At 46.8% G+C, this 26,078-nt stretch overlaps 1 protein-coding gene across 2 annotated transcripts in view; it reads right to left on the reverse strand.

The window, feature by feature from the left end:
* PTPRN2 (protein tyrosine phosphatase receptor type N2) overlaps positions 1 to 26,078 on the reverse strand; it is a 915,358-nt gene that overhangs the window by 20,505 nt on the left and 868,775 nt on the right. For both annotated transcript variants that reach the window (XM_087433803.1, XM_087433800.1), the window contains 6 exons: positions 25,695 to 25,768; positions 18,102 to 18,179; positions 8,911 to 9,030; positions 7,563 to 7,729; positions 2,333 to 2,386; positions 274 to 338 (listed from right to left, as the gene is read on the reverse strand). In XM_087433803.1, coding sequence (XP_087289929.1) covers positions 274 to 338; positions 2,333 to 2,386; positions 7,563 to 7,729; positions 8,911 to 9,030; positions 18,102 to 18,179; positions 25,695 to 25,768 — 558 coding nt within the window. The remainder of the gene's footprint in view (positions 1 to 273; positions 339 to 2,332; positions 2,387 to 7,562; positions 7,730 to 8,910; positions 9,031 to 18,101; positions 18,180 to 25,694; positions 25,769 to 26,078) is intronic.

Below are 26,078 nucleotides of genomic sequence, written 5' to 3' on the forward strand. Positions count from 1 at the left end.
AAAGGTTGCCTTCTCCTTGATGCCGATGTTAATACCTAACGTATTCAGCAAGTGCTTATCCAGCACCTCTGCATGCTGAGCCCAGTGCTGGACGCTGGGTGGAGGCTGGTAACAAAGGAGAACCCTCAGCAAGAACCGTGCTTGCTGCAAACAGCTTTCATATGATTCAGGGAAGGGACAACAATCAGCTAATTTTTTCCAAGGCCTTCTGTGAATATTATACCCGAGGTTGCCATAGCAACGCCATTCCCGGCTCTGAGCTCCGAGTCTCACCTTTGGCCATCTTATTGAGAACCATGTCGATCAGGACGTAGGTGCCACTCCTGCCCGCGCCGTCGCTGTCAACAGAAGGAGAGAGATGAAAACAGTTATCCCCAGGCCCAACAAAGCCAGAGACAGCTTATTTCCTTCTGTGTTTAAGTGCGGCCTGCAAGGGGAGAGGAAGGCTGTGAACTGGAGAGAAAGGAAGAAAGCGAGTGAGGAAGAATCACAGGGTGGGAGCCGGGGTGGAGAAGGAGGGGCAGGAGGTGGAGGAGGAGGGAGAGGAGGAAGGGGAGGGGGAAGGAGGGAGGAGGAGGGGAGGGAGAGGAGGAAGGGGAGGGGGAGAGGGAGGAGGGGAAGAGGGAAGAAGGGAGGAGGGGGAGGAGGAAGCAGGAAGGAAACCAGAGAGCTTTAAGCTCGAGCAGCACTGTGGATTAGCTATTGTGCCTGCGTAGACTTGTTTCTTCTCTTTCCCCCTCTTTGGCCAAAGATATGGGAAGTTTTGTCAGAAAAAAACGAAATAAAGAAACGTCTGGCTGTGTCTGGGTTGACGGCATTTGTATTCACGGTATCTGCAGGTCTCTCTGTGAGCAAGGGCGGGTGAGCTCCTGGCAGAGAGGGAGGGTGCCGGGCATCCCTGGGGCTGGCGCCCCCCGCCCCCCCCCCCCGCCCGGTAGACCCCACCTTTCCCTTGCAGAAGCAGAGGCACAGGTGTCACTCGTCACTTAGCAGAGCCTCCTTTCGTTTCTGCTTCATCTCCCAGCTACAACTGGAATATTGACCATCTGGAGTTGTAAAAATGTTTTGAATTGTGCCTCAACAATAGCGAATGAAAGAGAACGAAGCTCGTAAGGAATGTGTAAGCCACTTCCTTCCCCACGTGGATGTGTCACCAAGCTACGCGAGTGTGAGATGTTCTTCCTACAGTAAAGAATCACTGGGCTTGGCTTTAACATGTTTTCTCAAACACATGGCTGAAAAAAGCTGCAGTTGGAAAGATAAATATCCCACACACTGTACTTTCATGTGTCCATCTTCACTGTCTTAGAGGAGATGCACAGAGCCTGCCTGGCCTCTGACCTGTACCCTCGATATGAGCAGCCACAGCTGCTCTCTGCGTCTGAGGGCTCCCTCTCTGTGCATGACTTCTCTTCAGACCACTGTTCTGAGATCTACTACACAAACCTTCCAACTAACTGTAGCTCGTCCTGGGACATCTGTGGGTAAAAGATGTTCTATTCTACTCTTTGAGGACCCCAAACCATACTCTGTTCTCTTCCTCCTCTCGCACGACTGACACAGAAATGCACCACACATGTATGCATGCGCGCGCGCACAGACGCACACGCTCACTTTTGATTGAATCGACAGACTTGGTGTTTGATCTTTGGAGACATATTTCCTTTTTATCCCAGGCAGAAAGGAACATTCTACAACAATCTAGAAAGTGAAGTACGGTTCTTCACCAAAAATAGGTGGACATCGAGCTCAGTAGAAGAAACCCCCTTGGAGTGAGCTTTCTTCCACTGGATCTATTCTTCCTGGTGTGGGTGGAACAGACTTAAGGATACGAGCCACTGAATGTTCACCCAAAGGCCCAGCCTCACACAACAAGCTGGAGGTGGCCACTCCTCTTGTAGTGACAGGTTTGTCCCTATTCATAACTGGCCCCGAGCACTTCCACTGTCTGCGCAGGGTAGGGTTCCAAACCTCAGCTGAGTGTACTGGTGGCTGAGACAATGCAGTAGATCAAAAACATCGTCTCAGAGTGTTCATGTAGTGGCACCACGGGGGTTTAAGAAAAAACAAGGTGGTGGGTACAAACATGGAAATAGATGACGGCCCCCAGCACTGGGGCTGGCCAGAAAGAAAACACCACGTGCAGTGAAATAAACACACAGCTTCGTTTAGTAAATGGCATAGAAAATTAAGTTTACACCTTTGGTTTCCTGTAGAAGTACCAGTTTGATGTATTTATTAAGCAATTAGAAAGTTCAACTTTTATATTTAATTGTAGTTTACTTTTGGAGGTAGTGAACACTTCTTAATCCATGTTAAAAGTTGTACTTGCCTGCAGTGAACAATTATTGGACAAGAACGGCCCCTGTAGCACTTGTTTACTTTTCTGAAATAGAAAGAGACACAGAAATTATGGTTATGAACTACAGCTCTTGTATTATGAGATCCAAATTAATTAATAAGCCAAAGCAAAGAGACCCTATCTTTGACATCAATTTGCAATAGCCTGTTTTGACAAAGAAAATAAAAATTACACACACATTTTCAAAGATTTATTTTTCAATATTAAATTATTAAACAGAGCTTTAAAAACAAATCTTACATTTTCACAATTTTCTTTTTCCCTTTACAAGAATGAACTCAAGGTCTTAGGTCAATGGACCCCCCCCCCAGCCCACCCCTTTCTTTTGTTGCTTCAGGTAATTTGACTTTTTTTTTGTTGTGATACGCGTGTCTAGATTCTTCACTGAAATTTTTGAGTTTTGCAATTTATGCTCAAAATTTCTTATAGTCTAGACATCATATTGGGATGTAACATTACTATATTATCTCAAAACAGCATCTTTAAGATCCTTTTTGATCTGTCAATTTTGTAAGGATACCTAAATTACGGAGAAACTTCAATTACGTCCAAGACAAGTCTTTCCATTTTTATGAATTTGAATTATGTTTAAAAACAACTCCGTTGTGCAGATTTTAGATCAAAATTTACGAAAATTAACAATAAGCCTAGATGAAGATTTTGTAACCAAGCCCTAAGTCAAAACAGAGGGCTGATTTAAAATTCACTGTAGAAACTCCAAATTTTTTTTAAGTCAGCGAAACAAGTAAACATGTTTACAAAGTACATCAAAGTTCTCAGTAAAATATTTCTGAATAAAGAAAATTAAAGACAGAATCTTGGTTTATTGCAAGGAAAAACTGTGCGTGTGAAGGAGTGTGTTCTAAGTGTGACGTATGAATTTCTACAATATAAGACAAGAAGTAAAATTTTAAAAAGAATGACAGTACAGAAAAATCTTTTTCCTTGTACCAGAAACGGGCCAATGTCCATTTCTTTGCAAAGGCTTGCCTGCCCAGCATGGAAGTTGTCAGGTGAAAGTGAAAATTCAATCCACTGGCTGCTTTGCTATAAAACCCTACAGGCCAAGAGGACAGGAGGAGGGGGGTTGGGGGGGCGAGTGCAGGAGCTGACTACGAACAGAGCGGATATTCTCATGTCATGTACCAAACCATCACAGTGGTTTTGTTTTTTTCTACTTCCTTTACGGAGGGAACAGAATGAGGTGCTTTTGAAGTGAGGCCTGTGCCCCGCCCGGAACAGCGCGTGGAAGATGCAGGAGCAGAGCCTGGAGTGGACAAGCGACACGCCTGAGCCGGGCCGCTCCAAGCCCATTGAGGGCAACATGTGAGCTGTGGCTGCTCCCCTCCATCTGAAGCTTGCAGACCACCCAAGAATGCTTACAGACGAGAGGGCCCAGAAGCACGGGTGAAACAAGGGGCTCAGTGTCCCCATGGCGGGGTCACCATTTCTGCTGGAGCCTTTTCTTGCTTTTGATGTATCCCACAATGTTAAGGTTTAGGGGGAAAGGTAAAGAAAGTGAAAGTGAACTCATTAAAATCAACGTGTAGCCAGAATGCCTGAAAAATTCTTGGCCCTTTGAGAATAAAACAGATGGGAAAATAGATCATTCCTTTCTCCTTCTAAAACCTCCTATTCTTAACTCAGGTCGTAGAGGAACGTGAGCTTTAGCTCTGACGAAATAGATGCCAGACTCTAAGGATGTATCTCAAGTGTGAGCAACGTGAAGCCCCCTAGTTCAACCAAGGCTGTGTGTACGTGTGTGTGTGCGTGCATGGACACACGTGTGTGCATGCACTGTGTGCACGCGTGTGTGTGCAGAATCAAGCAAGCTCAACTGTCAGATCGGATCTGGGGTGGCTTTTTCTCTACAGGCCTTTCACTTTCAAACAGAAGATTTTACTGAAAATTTCTTAGTCACTGAGTCTTTTGAAGGTGAACCACCCCAGCTCTGCACCTGCAACATTCTGTTATATTCACACTCGACGGTCCAGCCTGTGTTTGTAAAGACTCAACTCAACGTTTGCTTGTTCACACACTGGTCAATCACCAGGTTTTGGTCATTTTTTTCTGATGGGACCAAGCACAAAAAAAGTACATTAAAAAAAATAAACAACCAGATAACCTTCTTTAAGCCGTACTGGTTTCAGAAAAGTTAAATGTAAGGAATTAGTGGGACAGCAGCGTCCCATTTACAGCTAGTCGGCCACCTCTTTGGCAAAACACGGTCAGAATAACCTCCCTGGTTAAGAAATATTGCTAAAAAGCAAATTACTGGCTACTATGGCTGCGACTTGCTTCTGCATTCCTGCAATTCCTGTCTTTATTTTATGGTATATTTAAATATTGTTTTCTCCATGTCGTGACTGCTACCTCAGCAGGACCTGGGAAGGTTTCGCTGTAATTTTAACATCCACGCCAGCCCCGCCCCGTGCGAAACCTACTTACAAACAGCCACAAGAAATCAAGGAGACGAGCGGTGTAAATATATCGTGCTGCTACGGATCAGAATTTTATTCTCAAAGAATCATGTGCTTGTGTTATCACAACATCAAACATCACAGGGAGAGAAGCAAAGGCACCACACAGCCAACAGAGCGCTCATCTGGTCGACCCGAGATAGGGACGCGGATTATCGGGAAGGTGAGCCACACGCAGCTGTCTCATTTGACTCTATCAGAACAAATCATCGGTAAGCAAAGGTGGCACACATTAGGAAACATATACACTTCAGCAGGAGGCATTCACTGAGAAAGAAGGATTAGTAATACAAACCAACCCACGGTCACTGAGTGAGAAGGAACCGTCATGCAACCAACAGCAAGCAAAGGTCAGAGGTCGTTAGAAGCTCAGAAAAGGGGCTTCCCACACTGTCCCTGCAGTACAGTCACAGTTTCCAATGATCACTTTTGTGACTATGCAACTGGGCTCATATTACTAGCTGCAACATCACAAAAATGACACTGGCCACCGCTAATTAGCTGGCAAGGTAAGGGTTTGTCCATTTTTAGAGTGAGCAGCGTTAGTGAATGTCATGGCACACAGCAAGAAGGGAGAGAATGATAGAGAGAGAGAGAATGTTTTTAAAGCAAAGCCCTCACATGTGATGCTAATTATCTCTTAGCTTAGCAGTTTCTCTTTAAAGTGTAAATGTGCTCCCTCTGGGCTCCAGAAATATTTAATTACACATCTCGGTGCCTGACGAACACACTAGGCCAGAGCGAGAATGAACGCTGGTCTACTGTTCAAAGGAAAACTAGAAGGCCTGTTGCATTGAAATGACCAGTGGCTCCAGAAGCCGTCTCACCTTTCCGATCCCTGAAATGTGGGTGGCTATTTTGCATAGGCAATCACAAAGCAGCAATACGTGTCTAAGCATGATGCTCTCTGAGAATGTGATCACTCATACCCATTGTCAGTTAATGCATGAAAGGCAGCCTTGTCTGAAATAGCGGGGAGTACCAGATAAGGTGAGCCAGAAAGGCTTTTGATTCTAATGAGACTTTCAAAACCGTGTCTGGGGGTTCGTGTTCCTTTTAACATGAGCTCTATCTCCAAAGACTCTGGCGAAAGGGAATTTTGGGAGTCCAATTTTTCTTCATGACAAATTGTAAGCACAGAGGGTTGGTTATGTATTGTTCAATTCCATACATGGATATGGATATAGAAATATGCCCATATGCATATATGTACAAACACACTGGATGAGCATAAAGACGGATTCAGATGAACTGCCATCTTTGTAGCTTCATCCATTTTGCCAGTAATGACTGTTTTTTGAAGACGCTATCTCAGGAAATGTGCCCTAGGTAAGATTTTTAGATAGCATGTCTTTAGAAATAAATTCGTATCAAGAAAATGTAAAAAATAGCCAGGAAATTAGGATGGATTGGGAAGGCACTGCATGTAGGCACTGTTTTCGGACGCGTTCGGGATTTGATGCATGGCGCCCCCTCTGCTCTTTGGGAGAGGTGATGGAGTAGGGACGGGGTCACCAAATGTGTATTAATGGCTGTGACGCCAATGCCTGTCTCTCCTTGAGCTCTTTCACATGGTATTTGATCCAAAAATCTACCCAAATAAAAAGATTTGTTTTGTTTTTCAAAGTAGACTAAAGGGAAAAGAAACAGTATCCCAATAACCTTAAGAATCTCTAAGATACAAATTCAAGAAATCCAGAGATAAGCCTGCATCCCCATCTTTATGACAATACTTGCCTTTCCCACCTCCCTCCAATTACATAACTGTGGACTCAGGGATGGATGGCCGTTCAGATACAGATCACTTTGTGATGGTGTACGAGGCTGGAGTAGGTGCATTTTGTCCTTATTCTCTAATTCTGTGTTTTCAAAATGTATCTGTTGTCCTTACTAGGTGGGTTTCCAACCAGTTCAATGCAAGAGAGGTTCAATGAAACTTAGAACTTGGTACTGATGCTGCTCAACACCTTCACTTTCCTCGTCGTTGTTGATCCATTTACCACCATTAAATAGCCAGTTGCTAGCCAACTTTCACCAAACCTGATGTACAATCAAAGCTTCCATCTTAAATTTTGCTTTTTTTGCCTTGTCAATATCTTCCTCCAAGACGGAGTCTAGCATTCATTTCAACGGTTCAATAAACACACTTTAAAACAAGACAACGCATTGGATGACTAGCTGACTAGAGCATGAACAAAAGACTGGATGTTTTTAAACTGTCAGTTTCAAAACTGCACTAAAAATACATACAGTCATGTGCTAACTATATCCAGGCTTTCATCCAAGATGATCCATTTTAGAATCTGGGCCTACGCTTGTTAAATCTCATTTCATATCTAACCAGATGAGTATCCAAACTAAAAATCTGGGTTTTATTCATCCATATTCTATGAAATAGAAATGTTGGGACTCTTCATCACTTGAAGAGTCTTATGAAAAATAATGACCATATTTCCACAATTCTAAGACACCTATTCCCCCCTCACATTTTAACGCATCTAAAACTAGAAAACATCTTTCAATCAATATGTACAATTAATATAATTTCCCTCCCCTACATATAATATAAATATATTTATACTATGTTAATATAGCGCAGATGGAACATCTTACAGCTAATGGCATCTTAGACACAAGGAGATCCGGTATTGAACTGTGCTCCCTTCTATCTGAGTCAACCCTCTGAATTCGTTAGCCTGCTTGCAGGCTGTTTGTCATACCTGCGGAAATCCAGAAGGGACCTCGTGGAGGAAGGCACTCCCTGGTCATACCAGCTCAGGAAGTGGAATTGGGTCACGGTGCGCGTCTCGTTGGTTTGAAGGTTCTTCAGATAAAAGCTCCTCACGAGGAAATCCTCACACCAGATGTGCTCAGAGACCAGGTTCACCTGGGTGGAAAGGAGGAGAGGGAGACAGAGCCAGGCGTGGGCATGGGGGGCCTACAACTTTGCCCGGCACGGAGCTACACTGAGGAGAGAAGGGTAAACACTACAAGGACGACAAATTTTACATCGCAGGTGGGTTGACAACCGACTCAATGGCCCCCTCCCACCTTCTCAATTTCAACATGGTTTAGACAAAAGCTAACTTGGTGGGTTTTTTTGTTTAATGTTACATAGGGGCATAATAGTCAAATTATAAGAAAAATATGTTACAAAACTATTCCATTTTTTGTCTTTTGTATTCTTAAGCCATATCACTGGAGAAAAATTATACCTTTGAACAAAAATACCAGCGGGGTTCCACTCTAACTTAAATTGCAGCACAGACGGCACTACCTGGATGTAGAAAGAGGGGGCCACAGGCTTCTCGCAGATACACTGACGTGACCTGAGCGCTCACTCTTCTCGGGTTTAAGCCCATTTGCAGTGACCCCAAAGACACAACTATGTGATTTAGGATTAATAGTTACGCTGCTAACACGGTCCCTACTGTGGGACTTCGGCATTCGGACTAACTTGAATGCAAAACAGAGCCAAAGGGGGCATCTGGTGCTGGTTTAACTGCCAAGTTTGCATAGCTCCTTCTTGACGCGGGTAGAAAACCCAGCAACAGAACAAGCTTGCCAGCGGGCTGCCCTCAAGTAAAAAGGTGGAGCGCTGCAACATGAGCCTCGGAACACGGTGGTGGGAGACACAGGGCGCACAGGGAGCAATAAGCCATGAGCGTAAGGGCAGGTCTTTTTCTGAAAACCGTCCCACTAAAAGGGCTGTGATTTGGGACCTAGCTCATGGACCACCCTGTGAGGTACATATTTTTTTGCCCTTTCTGTCCGCATTTGGATTCATAAAACTTTAAAAATGAAAACCATGCTCTTTATGTCAGAGTCCGAGTCACCGAGGCACGGCTGTTTGGAGGGTCTGGGTGTCTACTGACCTCGGGGTCCTGGGGATGCCTGGCCCCCACTGGCCCCACAGGCCTGCTTGCCAGCCTCCCCCGAGGGGCCGGCTCCTGGCGGGGACATGACTGCACAGTGTGGCCTCAATGCGGACAGCGGCAGGCTCTCCTCGCCGGGCAGGTCCCCGCGTCTGCCATGAGCCCCGGGGGTGGGGGGTGCCTTTGTGGGTACCTCGTAGATGTGATAAAGGTTGGAGCCTTCGTCCGGCCAGTAGTGGTAGCACTGTCTGACGCCGTTCTCCGAGAGGGGGGTCAGCATGACGATAACCACACAGCCGCTCTCCCACACCATCTGCAGACAAAGAAAGGCCCGTGGCCGCGGCGTGACTGGCTCCTCACCGCGTGACACGTGTAATTACTGCACCCAGAGAACAGTCCAAATTTATTCCATTCACAGGAAATTTATTTCATTTTCATTAGACACTTTTACTCTGCAGCTGCTGTCGCATCTCTGAATACGCTGGCCCCATATTTTGCACGTTCCATGAAACATTAAAAAAAAAGAACCCAGTGAATTCACTCTGCACCTTTTAAAACCTCCTCAGTTGCATGCTCAGCTGTTTGGCTTCCCAACTTCTGATCTCGAAGGGAGACGTTCTATAACGCAACACACAGACAACGTGCATCCGATGTTCCCCCTTCCACGGCAGGCTGGCTGCTGCCCCAACAGAAATGCCCACTTCTCCGTGTGACGCACACAAAAATCCCTTGACACGCTCATTTTTCGGTAGTCGTCATTACTTTGTGTGACTAGAGAAACGTTTTGCTCTGTGAAGCTGCTCTCCTACTGGAGGCAGGCTCTGGAGGGATTCTTTTCCAAGTGCATTACAGAAAGCAGCAGCTCACCACTGGAATTTCATTACTTATACCAAAATAGAGCAATACTATTCAAATTAAAGCAAGTCCAAAACTGATTTAATACATCATAACAGCCACATTAAAAAACAACTTCAAGACACAATAAACACATGCACGCACGTTTAAACACAGAGAAATGGCAAAGAATAAAAGCCCTCCAACTCAACTCCTTCCCAAATACAACTTGCAACTTTGTGGCTGTGAGCCTGTGTATTAATACTCAGAGCACAATTACCAAAAACCATGAATTATATGGGGTGCACTGAGGCGGGGGTGCAGACGTTCATCAGCATAATAAATTATACAGTAAGAGGAGTCTGCTTTCCTGCAGGGGGCTACAGTAACTTCACAGAAATATATATATGAGCAACTGCGTTCAGATGTGAATTTATATCTAAGAGAGCTTCTCTTTCTTTTAAGTATGGATATAACAAAGCAATTAAGATCTTATTTAAAAATCCACATATCTCGAATATAAAATGCTTTCTCTTCATGTTCATGTTATTAAATTCCCCCTTTAAATTACATTTTAAAAATCAGACATGTGCATGATGTTTTCCTCTTTTAATATTGATTATACTCCCTTGTGATAGAAGTTGTCGATACTCTTAAGGCATCTCATTTTGTATCATTTATATTGGAATTAAATGGAAACTGCTGAAGTGTTTACAAAAAAGCCCACAAATAAATATGAATTATGCTCAAACCCACATGCTTTCCCTTCCCTTAATGCACATCCAACAGCAAGATGAGAATTCAAACCGTGCGCCTCACGTCAAGCTTTCCAGGCTTTCAAACCTGCCCCCCTAAATCGGTCCTTCCAGCACACGACAATTTAATGTGCCTTTAGAATGTGGAGAAGCTCATTGAAGCCATTACGAAAATGAGGAGAAACACAGATTTTATGAGTGTAATAAAAATACAATGATCTAGATCATAAACTAATCATCTGGTACTCTGCTTGTGCCACCCAAGTGTGACATTAGGAAGCCCCCTCACTTAAAGAGGGGTCCTTCCAGGCGGGCAGCCGCGTTCATTGGTCCACACATGTGGCACCTCCATTCAGGGAGCCCGCCTGGCTCTCTGAAGATTTGGTTACGATTAAATCCAAATGAAACTTAATTTAAACAAACAATCCCAAAGGCACTCCTGGGGATAATATTTCTTTTTAGGTCACTGTGTGTAAAAGCAGAGAGGGGAATTTACTCAATCAAATAATAGGCGGCCCACTTCGGCACCCATGTCACAATGTCGTTTGTGGCTCTGCCTGCATCAGCTCAAGGTGCCTTGACTCAGCGCACGGCCATACCAGTGTTCCACCATCCGCCAGGGACCGTGGCCAGCTCAACGTCAGAATACACTGAACAGTGAGTGTGGATCTTGGTGGGAATATAGGATATAGGATACTTGTGAAAATTTCAGTTAGCTAAGGTTCCATTTCTAAACAGGGAGAGGTTTCACTGTTGTCGTCTTCCTTGGCTTGGTTGGTACCCAACACTAGGAAGGTGCTATTTGTGTGACAAATCTTAGAGAAATCTAAACATTTCTCTTCAAGGAAGTAAATAATGACCCAGAATCCCTACCTAATCTTGGTGTAGTCTATTGAAAACAGTAGTTTACTAAATTAAAGAGCTGAATGTTTGAATACCAGAAGTGGCAATTTCTAGCACTTTCTGTTTAGTTCAGTGTCAGAGAACACATCCTTCAGGGTCATCTACTGGTTTCTGGGGCACGTTTACTGAGCACCTGGTACACATCAGGAGATTCAGAGGTAACTCAAAGTCCCTGTCACAAGCAGGCATGGTGAAATGTCCCGGAGTGCACCATGGCCGTCTGCAGACCTGCCCACGCTGCCTTCATCTGGCGTAAAGTGGATTACTTTGCCCAAACAGGAAGCAAGTGCTTCCATCCCTGGATGAGAAAAAGCTGCCAAGGTGGATTAAAATGAGCCGTAAGCGCTGGATCCCGAGTATAAATTACTGGTGCTGTGCTTCAGAGAAGAATTGGAAATCCTCCCTTTTCGGTGAGCTTCTTCTCAAATGCACAGCACCACTCTTTGGAGGTCTCCCTTGAAGGCCCAGGATGCCTAAAAATTGTCACTCCGTGTGCCTGGGGGGCGGGAGCCATGGCGACTTCACTGGTGGTCATGTGCCGCCAGGAACAAAAGGGCCAGCTCCGTAGTTCTAAGTGACCACGGAGCACTTTGGCCAAAACCCCCTTGAGCCCATCTCAGCTGAGTCACTCAGCGATGACGCAGAAGGGAAAGTCACGGTGACAACACTGACAATACTTGGAATGAAACCTGTTCATGGTTATCAGCAGCACGTGGAAAAGCTGAGACTAAGTAGTTCAGACAGGTGGCCCTAGAGACGCGAAATACAGACTTTGGCTGCTATTGGATACAACTAAGTTTGTACACTGTTGATAAGAAAAATCCATATTGTTTCTGTGATAGGTTAAATTGTGTCCCCCAGAAAAAATATGTTGAAGTCCTAATCCCCGGTACCTGTGAATGCAACTTTATTTGGAAATACGGTCTCTGCAGATGTCATCAAGTTAAAAAGGTGAGGTTATCCTGGATGGTGGGGGTGTGTCTGTCCCAATCCATTAAGAATGGTGTCCTTATAAGAACTGGGAAACACCATGTGAAGACTGAGACACACGGGGGATAGCCATGTGACAACGGAGGCAGGGACTGGGGTGATGCTGCTGCAGACCAGGAACGCCTGGGGCCACTCAAAGCTGGAAGAAGGATCCTCCTCTTGACAGTCTGGAGGGAGCAGGGCCCTGTGAACACCTCGATTTTGGACTTCTGGCCTCCAGAGCAGTGAGACACTACATTTCTGTTGTTTTAAGCTCCCCAGTTTGTGGTAATTTGTTACAGCAGCCCCAGGAAACTAACACATTCATTGACACATGGTCCTCTATTCCGTCCCTCAGATCATTCACAGGCGTTGAAAATGTCAACTCTAAGTTTCATGTATTAAGCTAATTAAAGCAGATGGAAAGAGCTGTAGGGTCTCTTCATCCCAAGTCTTTTTTGGGCACATACTAAATATTTAGCAAACAAAACTCTTTCAAGGCCCCACTAAAGCCTGATTAAAGGAAAGATGGTTACCCTGAAATAGTTAAGACGCCCAGGCCGTCTTCTTTAAAAGCACCCTGGTCCCTGCAGGCAGAAAACGTCTCCTCCCTCCACCTAGACCTCTCGTGATGTGTTCCCTTCTACCTGCAGTATTCTCACCTATGTTCTCACGTCTGTCTTCTACCAGGCTGTCACCTCCTGAAGACCAGACCCTCGTCTGGCGGCCATTTCTACCCGCCAAAGCATCTAGCATAGTGATTGATTATAGTTGGCGCTTAGTTGAAAACAATGCATAATTTTAAAAGAGATCATTTGAATATTTCTGTAAAAACAGATAAAGAAAATGCTATCAAAGGTTTGCCTGGCAGAAGCCTTCCCAGGACCTGCCTCACGTACAGAGAAGCGGTTTTTTTTAAAGCACATTAACTGTTTTCATGCAGCTGCAGCTGCTGGACATGAAGACAGCTTCTCTCCCCCGGCTACATGTCCCCCTGCAGTCCTGACGGCACAGTTCGTTTCCTTGTAAACGTCCTCTAACAGGTTGAGCAGAGATAACTTAACCCCAGCAATGAAGACGCTGACTCATATTTAAAAAGGACAAGGAGTCAGTTAATGAGGCTTAAGAGCACTTGCATTTTACTCCTTGTGAGCTCACCGATGTCAGTCAGCTGTAACTGTTTGGTCTGAAATAGATTAAAGAAGAAGAAAACACGTGTCTGTAACCCCTTTGGCAGCAGAGACCCCCAAACCCTGCTCTCACCCTGCCCAGAGGACAGTCCTCAGAAGCCTCGCCTCGAGCCTCCTCAGGGCCTGGTTCTGCTTCAGCCACAGAGTCACAGATTCCGCGTCAGACCATCACTTTGGAGACGGTAATCCAACCAAATGAAGGGTAGTGGAATCCTATCATGTCTTCCATGGATGACTCGTAACGTACCTACCTGATGTTTTTCAGTAAACGAATACGTCAGTGTGGGCTTCCTTCAGAGATCAAACAATGACTCGTGGCAGCCAACGTAATCGGTAGCAATGCTGAAATTAAATGTCGTGCCCGGCAGGGGCCGAGCAGGAGGACACGCACCTTGCAGCCATTCGGATCAGACCCGAGCCCAAACCAGTCACACAGCTACGATCTGATATTTGCTAAACAGCAGCAATAGCTTTTGGAATTTTTTTCTACCAGCAATATTTTTGTCCAGGCAAGAAGGAGAATGCATCTAAATAAGAAACATTTGCCACTTCACTAGAGTCGAGTAAGAGTTCTTTTGAAAAGAACGGCCTGCTTATTTGGCGAGCAGATTCAATATGGCTTGGTGTCATTTAGAGATTTCCAAACCTAGGCCACATACTTACAAACCTGCCTTCTTTTCTCTCCAACCTTGTGCTGTCACCATGGAGGTGTTTATGTCAGTGTCTGACTGTATAGGAAGCTTCCTGGGCACGAGGGAGTGCCGTCACTTAGCATCACATAGAGTCCCAGGGCCTGTGCTCCTCTTTCAGATAGAATATGCATATTGTCCCTTTACACAGAAGTGCCAATGTTAGGCTGCCATTCTTCTTTTCAAAATCAGGACCTCATATAAAAGCATCAGATCCACTTATGAATCAGGAGGAGGGGGAGAGGGAGAAGGAGGAAGACAGACAGACAAATAGACAGACTAGGGAAGCAACACTACACATAAAAGCAGAACAGCCTGGATGTTTTCACCTGTGATCCACAAAAATCTGTTAACTAAGAAACTCAGGATATGTACTTTCCACCCAAGCCTAAGTGGACACTGTGGCCTGCATACAGAAAGGACTCCGGAACTTTCTGCTGCAACGCTTGCCCGGCATAATCATGCACATCCCTGCAGATAGCACGGTTTTCAAACCTAAATTTAGATGAGATGATCTGACAAAAGCTTTATTTCATCTTTAAATATTTGTGAATTTATGTACAGAAAATTCACCAAGACTAAATATTTGAAGTAAAGTGTCCTGGAAAATCCAGGGCATGTGGTTAAAGTACTTATGAACTCAGATATAAAAAAGCAAGGTTTTCCTAAGAAACGAACTGTCCTCAATTCTTGTATTTCCCTTTAATTTAATCAAATAATGTGCTTTAAAATCAACCAATCTGTAAGTTAACAGGGCTCCTAAGTAAATTTCCCCCTTGCCCAACTTCTCAACACTCCAGAATCAGTAAAATCTCCAAATACTTCTCTCTCCCATTGTTGACTACCCAGAGGATGCCTAGGGATAAATAACCAAGGGCGATCCATCAGGAGTATCACAGAGGTGAAGGGACTGGGGGACCTCCTAGCACTCTCGGAGTCATACCCCTTAGGGTAACCAGAAATCACGAGCCCTGATTTGACATGGTCTCAGGAGGAAGACGGACCATTTGACCCTGGGTGGTCCTAGAGATTGGGAAGCCTCGGGACGGCACTGGGGCACCTGCTTGTGGAGTGGGGTCTGAGTGGGGATGAACAGGCTCTGGCAGAGCAGATGCAGCTCTGCAGGATTTTAATGAGGTGTGGGCCCATGAGTTTCACTAAGGCCAGGTTCAGTCACCTCTGGATGCTCCAGGCCTGGCTCTTGGGGGCTAATGGTGATGCCTACAAAGCAGTCATCTGTCAGCTGACCAGGGCAGCCTGCTGGGAGACGTGAGCTCGGGAGCACAATATGGAAACGGGCTGTGTCTTCCAACTTGATCTCTGCTGGATCCAGAGCTGCCGGTGCACACAGACGCCACAACAGGCACGGTCACCCCACAGCTTAGGCCTTCAGCACTGGCTCTGGGTGCCCGACCCCGCTTGCTCACACTTCTGTTGAACGCAGTTCTCTTTCTTCTGTGTTTCTGCCTCGCTCGCCAAGGCCCAGCAAGTACTTGGAAGGAAAAATCTTTACATTCTTTGGGTCTCCCATAGCCCTTAGCTCAGGTTTTTTCTTGACCATCCTAAGAACTATCATTGATGGGTGCTAAAGAATAAAAACTGTATTTATCGAGCCTATCACTTTTGGAGAGGAGGAAGTGCATTTCCCCCAGTTAAGACTTCATAGCAGAATACTTTCAGAAAGTGGAAAATAGAAATTGATGGGTGGACTTTTTTTTGGTAAAATGTTAATAACAGCAATAAGCATTAACACTAATCGGGAACGAGCTGACTTCCTGCTGACTTGAGCCGGTGCTCTGCCGCTCTGCCTCGGGGCCTGCACCCCAGCTCGCCAGCCAGGAGAGGTGCCTGGCCTCTGATTCTGTCTGAAATTAGCCTATTCGTCCAGCAGGGTGGACAAGGCAAGAAATTCAAGAGTTTCCTCTTGGCTTCGCTACCCCATGGTAGACAGGGAATGGCGACCAGTCCAAGTCCTGGGGAGACCACCCCAATTCCTAGGGCTTCGGCCCAGAGCGAGGGACCTCACGTACCCTGACTTTGTATTTCACATCCACGAACACTCCTCACACACCTAAATTTGGCAGAATTTCTGCTTAAGAGACAACTGTTATGCCTCCAAGGCACACCCAGCCTGTGGTGGTGACACACAGAAGCTACCACATCAGAAAGCACATAATTCTGCCAGCTCATTCTAAAAATATGAGAGGAGGGAGGGCAAGGAGCTGACTCCCTTCACAGATGAGGGTTCCTTAGAACAGGGTGTGGAGGGAGACAGCAGAGCCGCGTGTGGGTCAGCAGGAGGAGTTCCACAGTTGATTGGTGATGTCTGCTTTGGGAAAAGAACTGGGAACACTGACAGGAATGCCAAGGATTTGCCAAATTCCTCCAGGACTGGTCCCTTACTCCTGCCACCCAAAGCAAGTCCTCCACTCCCTGGCTTATGCCCTGCAGAGACTTCTTTTCTCCACAAAAGCTGTCCTGATGCCCCTTTTGAGACGGCTGGCACCGTGTGTAAGCTCCCGCAGGCCCTGTGACTCCTGGCAGGTGCACAGACCTCACTTCCCTGTAGGGAAATGCCTGTTCTCAAAGAAAGCTTAATCCTTTGCACCCGTGAACACATATGCACAGGCTCCTTCCATGTCTCACATGAGAAATTCTGCAGTGTGGTGAAGCCAGAGGGGCTGGCGCTGCTGAGTCAGATGCTACAGACAGAATGTTCTAGATACCCCACGTTCAAGAGAAGACGGAGGAGCCTTCCTCCGTCCCTCTTCCAGATCGCCTCATTTCTGGGCATGCTGGGCCCGTCTTGTGTTTCCCTTGCTGAAGCCCGTGGAGCTCCCTGCTTGTCCTGCCCCTCCTTCTCAGCCCTGGCCCCCGTGGCCTCTCTCCAGACTCCTGAAACAGCCACTTGTCCGGTCACAGTGGCGCCATATTAGATGCTCAACCAATGCCTGTTTTATTCTTAGCCATTGCAATGGGTGGAACAGTGTCCCCAAAATTCACGTCCCCTTGGAACCTGTGAACGTGACCTTATTTGGAAGCAGGGTCTCTGCAGATGTCATCAAATTAAGACGAGGTCACACTGGTTGGATGGACTCTAAGCTGAATGACTGGCGACCTTCCAATAGGAGGGACATTTGGACACAGAAACAGATACACAGTGGGGAGCATCTCAGAGTCAGGAAAGCGTTGATGTCTAACTCTTAACACAGGACCTGGTCCACAGTAAGTGGCGGATGGATGTGAGCAATTTTTATGCTAAGTGTCCACATGCCCTGAACAAGTTGTGATTCTGTTGGCAAGCGAAGCCTTGCATACGTGAAGTAATGACTGGGACCTAAAGGTTGGTAAAAATAAAACAACCCGCACTGGGGGCCCTCAATGCCATACGTACACTTGCACATTTTGGATAATGGGTTAAAGTAGAGTGGAAACTCTGTTGGTATCCCTCATTCCACAACACAACTGTGCCCTGTGCCTAGAGGCGCTCCATTCGGGCTGGACCATCTCTTGGTAGGCACAGCACCGGGGAAACTCAGCATCTCACGGGTGGTGGGACTAGCCTGTCCTTGGAACCACCCTAACACCCAAGTTTAATGGTTCCACGCCACGATGACAAGCTTGAACAATGTAACGCAGGGGTTAGTTGGTTTTATTTTTTTCAGTAGCATGAAGGAAAGAGCCAGGGGCCATGCAGACATGTTCAAATCTCGGTTTCCTGCTTGTTGGCTGGGGTAAGTTATGTGAGCTCCAGATACCCCCTGCCTTGCCCACAGAACGGGGATGAGGACACCTGTGTATTAACACGCTTGTAAGGCAAAGAGCATGAGTGGGCCCTCAGCTAGTCCTGGATCCTTCCTGACTTTCCCAGAACCCCCCGCAGAGACTATTCTCAAGACAGAGAGAGGAACACTTTCCCTCCTTTAAGTGGATGAACACCTGTAAACAAGTTTGAATCAGTTTAATCAAATCCAAGGTATTATTCACAATCAATTTATTAAGATCTTATTTTCAGAAAAAAAATTTTAATGAAAAAAGATTCACCTGCCAGAAGTCAGCCACGGTGGCAGGCAGTGGTCCCTGGGTGGCGATATATGCAGGATTCCTGGGGTCATGATCCATCTGCAGAAACAAGATTACAGGAACAAGGTTTAGCTACAAAGCCGGTCAAAAAACGAGGAAGTAAAACAGCGGTTCAGGAGGAGGGAAGGCGGCACGCCTGCGCAGAAGGCCCCAGGAACATGCGTCTGCAGCAGTGAGAAGACCTGGGTTGCTCTTCCTCGTTGCCCTTCCTGCGTCAAAAGAGAGCCTGGGTTACAGGTGGAGGTACTGTGCCTGGAGCCTGGGCGTCACGTCTGAATGCTTTCCGTACACCTGATATTGAGGTAATAGGAGCGGCATCAGCAGAAATGAAGACCAGTAGACCAGAAGCCAATACGTAAATTAACCCACTTAACAGGCCGGGCCAGGCAGGGTGGTGGAATGAAGGGAAGGAGCAGAGGGCAGCACCACCAACATGGGCAACATCTCCATGGATGCAAGTGACTGCGAGCAGTTCAGCCATGTGTCAGTGTGAGTGGCCTCCACGCCCGGCCACAGGCCATACAGGCCATATGCAGGTTCAAGATAATGAGCCCGGTTGCTAGGACTGCAGGCACCGGGCTGGGGGGAGGTGCAGCCTGAGTTCTCAGCACAGGGTAAGGGCACTGCTCTCCAGGCCCGTGAGCAGCTCTTCAGGGTCCTGGAAGAATCAGTTACAACTGCATCCTGCCTCCCAGAAAGAGTTAAGTCCTTTCACGTGGGGCTGTTCTCTGTTTCCTCGAAAGGGGCTCAGGCACAGCTAGTCATGCCGCCGGGTGTCTACGGCATAGGGTGGCGAGTGCCTCCCGGGAGATGGGGCCCAGCCTTCCAGCGGCTAATTCCCTATTCTGTTTCTACGGTGCCAGACAACAGATGAAAACAAACAAACAAAGAGGAATGCGTGGTGGGCTCTCTGGCCAGTTGATTTGTCCGAGTGCAGCCTGCTAGCCTCAATAGGGGACGTTTGGCTTAAAAGACCTTAATTATAACGTTTAATTCAAAGACTGACTAAGCAGGGAAAAAAAAGAAAGAACACGAGAACAAAGCCTGGAGAAGCAAACAGGATTAAAGCACATTCTGAGGGTTGTCAAATGAATGGGGCTCTCGCCCCTCAATGCCAGAACCGGCCATCCTCAGAGAACAGGGAGATAGCAGGTGAGTGTCAGCAAAGACTTCCTCATCACTCACATTCCCTACCACACACCCCAGAAGGGACCATGGAGACACCCAGAAGACAGGGTGGAATCTCACCTTTGTGTGAGAGAGCCGCTCCCTAACCGGACGTACGGGGGCCTTTATTCTTTCACGTCTGCACTAGGATCTCCTCGTTTGATACCAGGGTTTGATTAAAGATTTAGAATACTCTGTGTTTAAAGATAATTGTTAAGAATACATTTCCCAATACAGTGAAAAACGAGCAAGTTTCAACCGCACATAATTCTGAGGCGACACACGAGGATGTCAGCTGTAACCCCGGCACCACCTTAAGACACTGCCCTGACTTTGGGTTTGAAGCAGAGCCTTGCGAGGCCCCTTTCCTCCGACAGTAATCTAGTGAATCCACGCACCACCCATCAAGACTTGCAGAGATGACAGTTGTCAGCATAAAAGAACGCACCGAGTGCACCTTATAATTATGTACCCCACGAAAGAGGGAAGATCATAAAAGAACAGATGCAAGTTATTCTAACAGAACAACAATGTGAGCTGGCTGGGGGTGGGAGAGCAGGAGAAATGCTTTTTGTGCATCTGATTTAGCGATTCGTAATTAAAACCGGACCTCGTTTTGAAACTCGCCACAACACACACAATACAGGTAAAATTATGTTACTCTCGCTGAAAGCCCCAATTAAAATGTTTCAGTGGAAAAACACTTAGCAGAAATAAGGAGTTTTGATTTTTCAAAATATACATCTGTTGGGGGTGACAGCTATTTACGGAGACCCCTGTCTCTTCCTTGCAAATAGCTCTGCACAGGAGGAAAACCCCACCTCCTTCTCAAAGGTGCTTTTTTGCCCAAAGCAGTTTAGAGAGCAACACATCTGTAAATTGTTAGTATGTTCAAACTGGCACACTTCGCTGCTTTACAAATGAGAAATGTGTGACTGAAAGTAAAAATCTGAACAGGGTTCAGGAGGGTCAATGAGGCAACCTGTCGCGGTGTTCCAGTTACTTCCACTGTCACTTGCTCAAGCCCCCAGGACAGGGGAGGACTTGGGCGATGAGCAGTGCGCACACTCGGCCCGTCCTCTCCACTCCCCCTCCTCGCCGTCACGCGGCTGCCACTCAGAAGGCAGTAAACAGCACGCTGATCACAGAGCGGTGACTCGTGTCATCAGTTTAACAATGACTCAGAAGACAATCGCAATTACTTCATTCCATGCACATCCTACTGGACAGGAAATGATTCTGGGCAGAAGCACTTGGTGCATGAAGCAAACGTAAGGCCACAGAAAGCCTTCTCGTGGTTTCGTGAGGTCTTGAACTGAATAAAAGTAAAGCAAATATTTAACTAAATGAACAGAAGTTTTATCACATTTAAGATTTCCAGCCAGGAAAAGTGTAACTAGAGGAAATCAGGTAAGTTTCTGCTCACACTACTTTTCTATCCGGGGCTTTGGCGACAACTCCAAAGATACACCTGGCAGGTGTGTCTTCGTCGACCGCTCCCAATGGGAATAAACAGCGTCTGCAACTTCCCCTGATCTCTGTGCTTAATCTTCCCCCATTCTTTCCTGTCATCTTCCATTTCTTTGTAGTACAGTTTTTATTCGTGCGAATGTTGTGTTCACAAACACAAGCTCCACAACTCAGAAAAAGTCAGTTACTGTCTGGGCCTCAGTCCAGCGTCTGTGAAAGGGGGTGGGAGGCAGAGGGAGGCTGGACAACCTGATCTGCCTGCCCTGAGCTCTGGGGTTTCACCCGCGTGCACACGCAGACTCCCCTGGGCGTGGGTGTGTGTTGGCGTCTGGCGGTAACCCTGAGGCCATGAGTGGAAGCCTGTACATTTGTTAATTCAACCGCCATGCTGTCAGGTGGGGAGGCCTGCCAGGACAGGTCGTGTCCTCCTCTGTGACTTTGTAAGACGGAGGGGCTCTGCTTCGATGAGCGCCAAATTTATGCCCTTGCCAGCAGCACAGAGCGGGCAGGCATCTGACCAGGCCAAGCGGTGCCACGATTAAGCATTTTCACCCCGAGTGGAATGACACAGCCCTGCCCAGACAATCAGACGTGACTGACTCACTCCGAGTGACTGCACGTCTGTGAGGAACATGGGGCGTCAGGTCCCAACTACGATTAACGGTGTTATTTTGCTTTTACTATGGTTGTTTCTGTTTTTCGGAAAAAGGAAAACCACCTGTTTGCACTGAATCTACTGTCCCTGTGGCAGAGTGATTCTTATGAAGACGCCAAATGAACTAGGTGTACTCCCATGCATTTCTAAATGCACAGTTAAAAAAAAACAGCAATTTGCCTTAAGCTGGAGAATAACAATTATTAAATAAGCATGAGTGACTGGTTTTATCTTTAGAAACTCTAATCTGTATTAAAAAACTTAGCAATAACTTCCTCAATATTCCAAACAAAACTGATTTTAAAAATTAAGCATTCAGCATCGCAAGACCAGGAACCCATGTTCTGAAGGTTTGAAGGGAACCTGGGGGGCTGCCTGCCGGTGTGGAGGTGAGGGGAGAGCCGGGTCTGCTCCAGGCCAACCACAGCCTCCGAGCCTGGACCTGAAGTCGTCAGGGCCGACCGGGGCAGGCCTGGGGGAGGGCGCGGGGCCACCCTCCTACACTGAAGTCTCAGAGTGAACGTGCGTGTTACCTTTCTGTATTCCCGGCTGCCCATCCTTGCATCTGTTTTTCCTGACATTTACAGCAAATTTCACAGAACGCTTTCTTGAAAACAAGCAAAAATCAAGCCTGAGTTTTCAAGTCACTCTTCCAGATGCCAAGTCTTCATGTGGGGATTTATTGGGAAATTGCAGCTTTAGTAATCAATGGGAGAGAGACTGACTTACGAACGGAAATTACTTTCCTATTTTATTCTTATGAGTTGAGATTTATTTAAGTAAAATATGGAATATAAACCATAATTATACACACATAGAGGTTTGCTTGTAAATATTCTCTGTGAACCAAAGAGTTGGCTCCCATATTTGGCCAATTTCTTATGATATTAGGGTATCCGACCAGTCATCCTTTTCTGAGGAGTCAATTTGTACTTACTTAAATTAGTTCAATGCATTCAGAACTAAAACTTTCAACAATTTTTTCTCCCGTAATAAACAGCAGAATGAAGAGTAAGTTTATTTTCCAATATCGTTGGGAACTTCAGACTTGTTCCTGGTAATGAAACTTGCGCTGTTCTGAGCAAACAGTTGTGTTGACGATATTCCCTAGCCCACGTCCTCACAACAACCCAGCCGAGGTTCTAAATGTGGCTGATGGGTTTCTCTCTCAGACGCCCTACGCCGGAAAACAGGATTCCCTGTCACGTTCATGACCTCTGACTTAAAAGCAAAGACTGCACGTTATTTACTACTGGATGACTTCCTCGGAATTTAATGAGGACTGTCAAATATGACAGATGTAATTATCATAGTTTTGTTCTGCACAGCCAGGGTCTTCTTGGGCTATAATTGTAAGCTTTACATTCAACGGCTGCTAGGAGGCTCATTACAATGGTACCTTCAGGAATTCAGAGAGAAGAGGTACCATGGATTTCTTCTAGTTCATTCCTACAACCCAAATATGAAAAAAAAAAATTGTTGTATGAAAGGAAAACACTAAAGATACCGTAAATTTCCTTCTTTCTCCTGGTATCGCCTTCTGACCCAAGTCTCTGCTCAGTGAGGCCTGGGTAGCTTGTTCTGAAGTGAATTTCCACTAATAGAAGAGAGACTGAGAATTGCACGGAAGTACAGGAATTCATGTAACTCCCCCTACACACACACACACGCACACCCTCCAGGCCCGTGGATGTGAGTGTAAAAGCTGTCGGACGGTTTCTACGGATGATGCAGTTCCCGCACCAAGCACCCTTGTCTGCACTGAGACCCAACCTTAGCCTGAAATAGCTCAGACACCTGCAAGTTGGAACACACAAAATGAGGGAGAGTTGGGCAGGCCACAACACTGAACTCTCATCTTTTAGACTTGAAAATAACTGCTTTATTTTTCACTCTAGCGCTGTCGCATGGCTCCTTCTAGGGACAAGGAACCCAACAGGAAGAACACGTGTTCTTGTTCTCCAGGCAGTTCTGAGTTGCCATCAACATGGCCCGTGGTGTAGGGACCAAGTCCAGGCACTGACAGATCCCAACCTCACCAGAAACGATGTTCCATCCATAAGAAAAGAGAGATTGGTAATTCACTGAGGCTTGGGTTTGATTTTCTGAATTAGAATTGACAGAAAAATACTAAACACACCACAGTGCGTTGATTGAGAAAGACTGACTGAATGGCTCCAAACGAGAACCTCAAAACACAGATGGCATCAGTCTTTGAGGTCGACCTCTGCTCGAAAGAAAGAAGTTACTCCTTAAAAATAACCACACAGGGCTAGCCCCGTGGCTTAGCGGTTAAGTGCACGCGCTCCGCTACTGGTGGCCCGGGTTCGGATCCCGGGCGCGCACCGACGCACCGCTTCTCCAGCCATGCTGAGGCCGCGTCCCACATACAGCAACTAGAAGGATGTGCAACTATGACGTACAACTATCTACTGGGGCTTTGGGGGGACAAAATAAATAAATAAAATCTTTAAAAAAAAAAAATAACCACACATACAGAGGTCTGGGTTCAGGTGGGTGTAGACGCAGTGCAACAGACCAACTCTTCACTTTGAATCCACGTTCTCACAGCAGAGTATGGTACATTGTGCTCTCTCTGTGTGCTGTGACGTGTCAGGAGATGGGATCTGACCCATGGCACATTGGAGTCTTATTAAATAATAAGCTTTATACAACAGGTACACTGAAATAAATGGGACCAACAACTATGAACATGGTCTATCACCATAGCTACTGCTTGAAATTAGACGGTAAATGTTCTCCTCCAAAGCTAACTACTGAAGCAATAGAAGGGGTGGCTAGTGTGCTGTCGGGTACGTTTCATGAATCCAGAGAAGACCTGCTGTCTCACTCAGTCGTCTACACCACCAGTAATCTCACCGTGTTAGGATCATAGACAGTGCTGCATCCTACACGCACTATATATACATATATTTTTTTTGTGTGAGGAAGATCAGCCCTGAGCTAACATCCATGCCAATCCTCCTCTTTTTGCTGAGGAAGACCGGCTCTGAGCTAATATCTATTGCCAATCTTCCTCCTTTTTATCCCTTTTTCTCCTCAAAGCCCCAGTAGATAGTTGTATGTCATAGTTGCACATCCTTCTAGTTGCTGTACGTGGGATGCCGCCTCAGCATGGCCGGACAAGCGGTGCGTCGGTGCTCGCCCGGGATCCGAACCCAGGCTGCCGGTAGCTGAGCGCGCGCACTTAACCGCTAAGCCACGGGGCTGGCCCTGAACTATATTTGACTGAATGCAAATTTGAGATTTTAGCGAGATGCCGTGACGCTTCCCTGAAGATCAACGTCGAGAAACACAGCTTAACGGGGGGAAACCATCACCAGCCTCTGTCGTAAATCCACACTAACTCTCAATCTCTCTCTCCCACTGGTTTAAAACACCATCCACCACACTCTCCACAAATACCCTGTCTTTGGACAGTTTCGTTTCCCTTTCTTCCCACCTACAATCATCCTAACTTGATTCTGAAAAGCCAGACTGAACTATCACGTCATCTGACCTTTGAGTCTCCTCTTCTTCGCCCTTAGGCTCCAGACTCCCCCTCTCAGCCCCTTCCCCCCAGGGTTCAGGACCGGAAGAATGTTCAGGCTTCACACAATGAAAGAGGAGCAGCAGGATGAGATCCACGGCCCGAGTGGGCTCTGAGGAACTCTCCGGAAAGCTGTGAACACCTGCTGGTCACAGGGTCTTACACCAAGGGGTGAATGAGCTGCTTTCTCTAGAAATAGAGAACATTTCCTCCAGTCCTCTGAAGAGCCCGCTCCCGGGGGAGGCACAGCCCCCAATCCTCTCTTGTCCTTGAAAGGAAGATCCCACCCACTGGAAAAACGAAGGAAACTAACCTACAACTTCGAATCTGCCTCAGTGCCACCTATCATTTTGACAAGTGGCAGATTTGAGTCTGTTTCTCCTGAATAAACAGGGAACAAGTGGGTTTAGAGAAGGAGAGTGCAACCAACTACAATTTTTTCCTAAAAGTCCTGAGTTCCAGTCAGTAAGCCATCAGGTCGATACTGCCGGGCCCCCTAGAGTCAGGGACCCACGACAGGCTCCCATCCGGTGAAGACATCCCGGGGAGCCGTCCGAAGACCCAGCCCAGGCTAGCTGGTTAAGGCTAGTTACCTGGTTGAGACTAGTTACTAGCTTGTGAGCCCGAGCAGGGCAGGGGCTCGCTTTCCACGGAAAACCCTCCCCGAGACTTAGCCGCAGACCGGCTCCCCGAGCAAAAGCAGGGTACTCACAATGGGGCTGGCGTTGATGTAGTCGGAGTTGCTGTGGCTGTTCTCCGACTTCAGCAGGATCCTGGAGTGATCGTCTGCAAGCAACCCAAGAGCAGAGAGTTAGACATGCAGGGGGCCGCAGCGCCCAGGCCCTTTCGGAGACGGTGCGAGAGATGCCCCGGGCTGCCCACCACTGCTCCGCTGTTCTCCTCGAGGGCTCTGCCAGATCCCTCTGAGGCTGCTTTTTAACGTGATCTCTCCCATCCCCGCTCTGCTCATGGTCTTTCGGCGTAAGAGGGGGAGACTCAGGGTGTGTGGGACCTGACACCGTCTCACTTGGTAGAACTTTGACGTTCTCGTGTTTTCCTCACGTAAAGTTCAAATTCCAGGTGTGATACCCTCTGC

The sequence above is a fragment of the Ceratotherium simum genome, chromosome 1 (genome assembly GCF_057802395.1).
Source record: "Ceratotherium simum simum isolate JZ-2026a chromosome 1, ASM5780239v1, whole genome shotgun sequence".
In the NCBI taxonomy this organism is placed as follows: domain Eukaryota; kingdom Metazoa; phylum Chordata; class Mammalia; order Perissodactyla; family Rhinocerotidae; genus Ceratotherium; species Ceratotherium simum.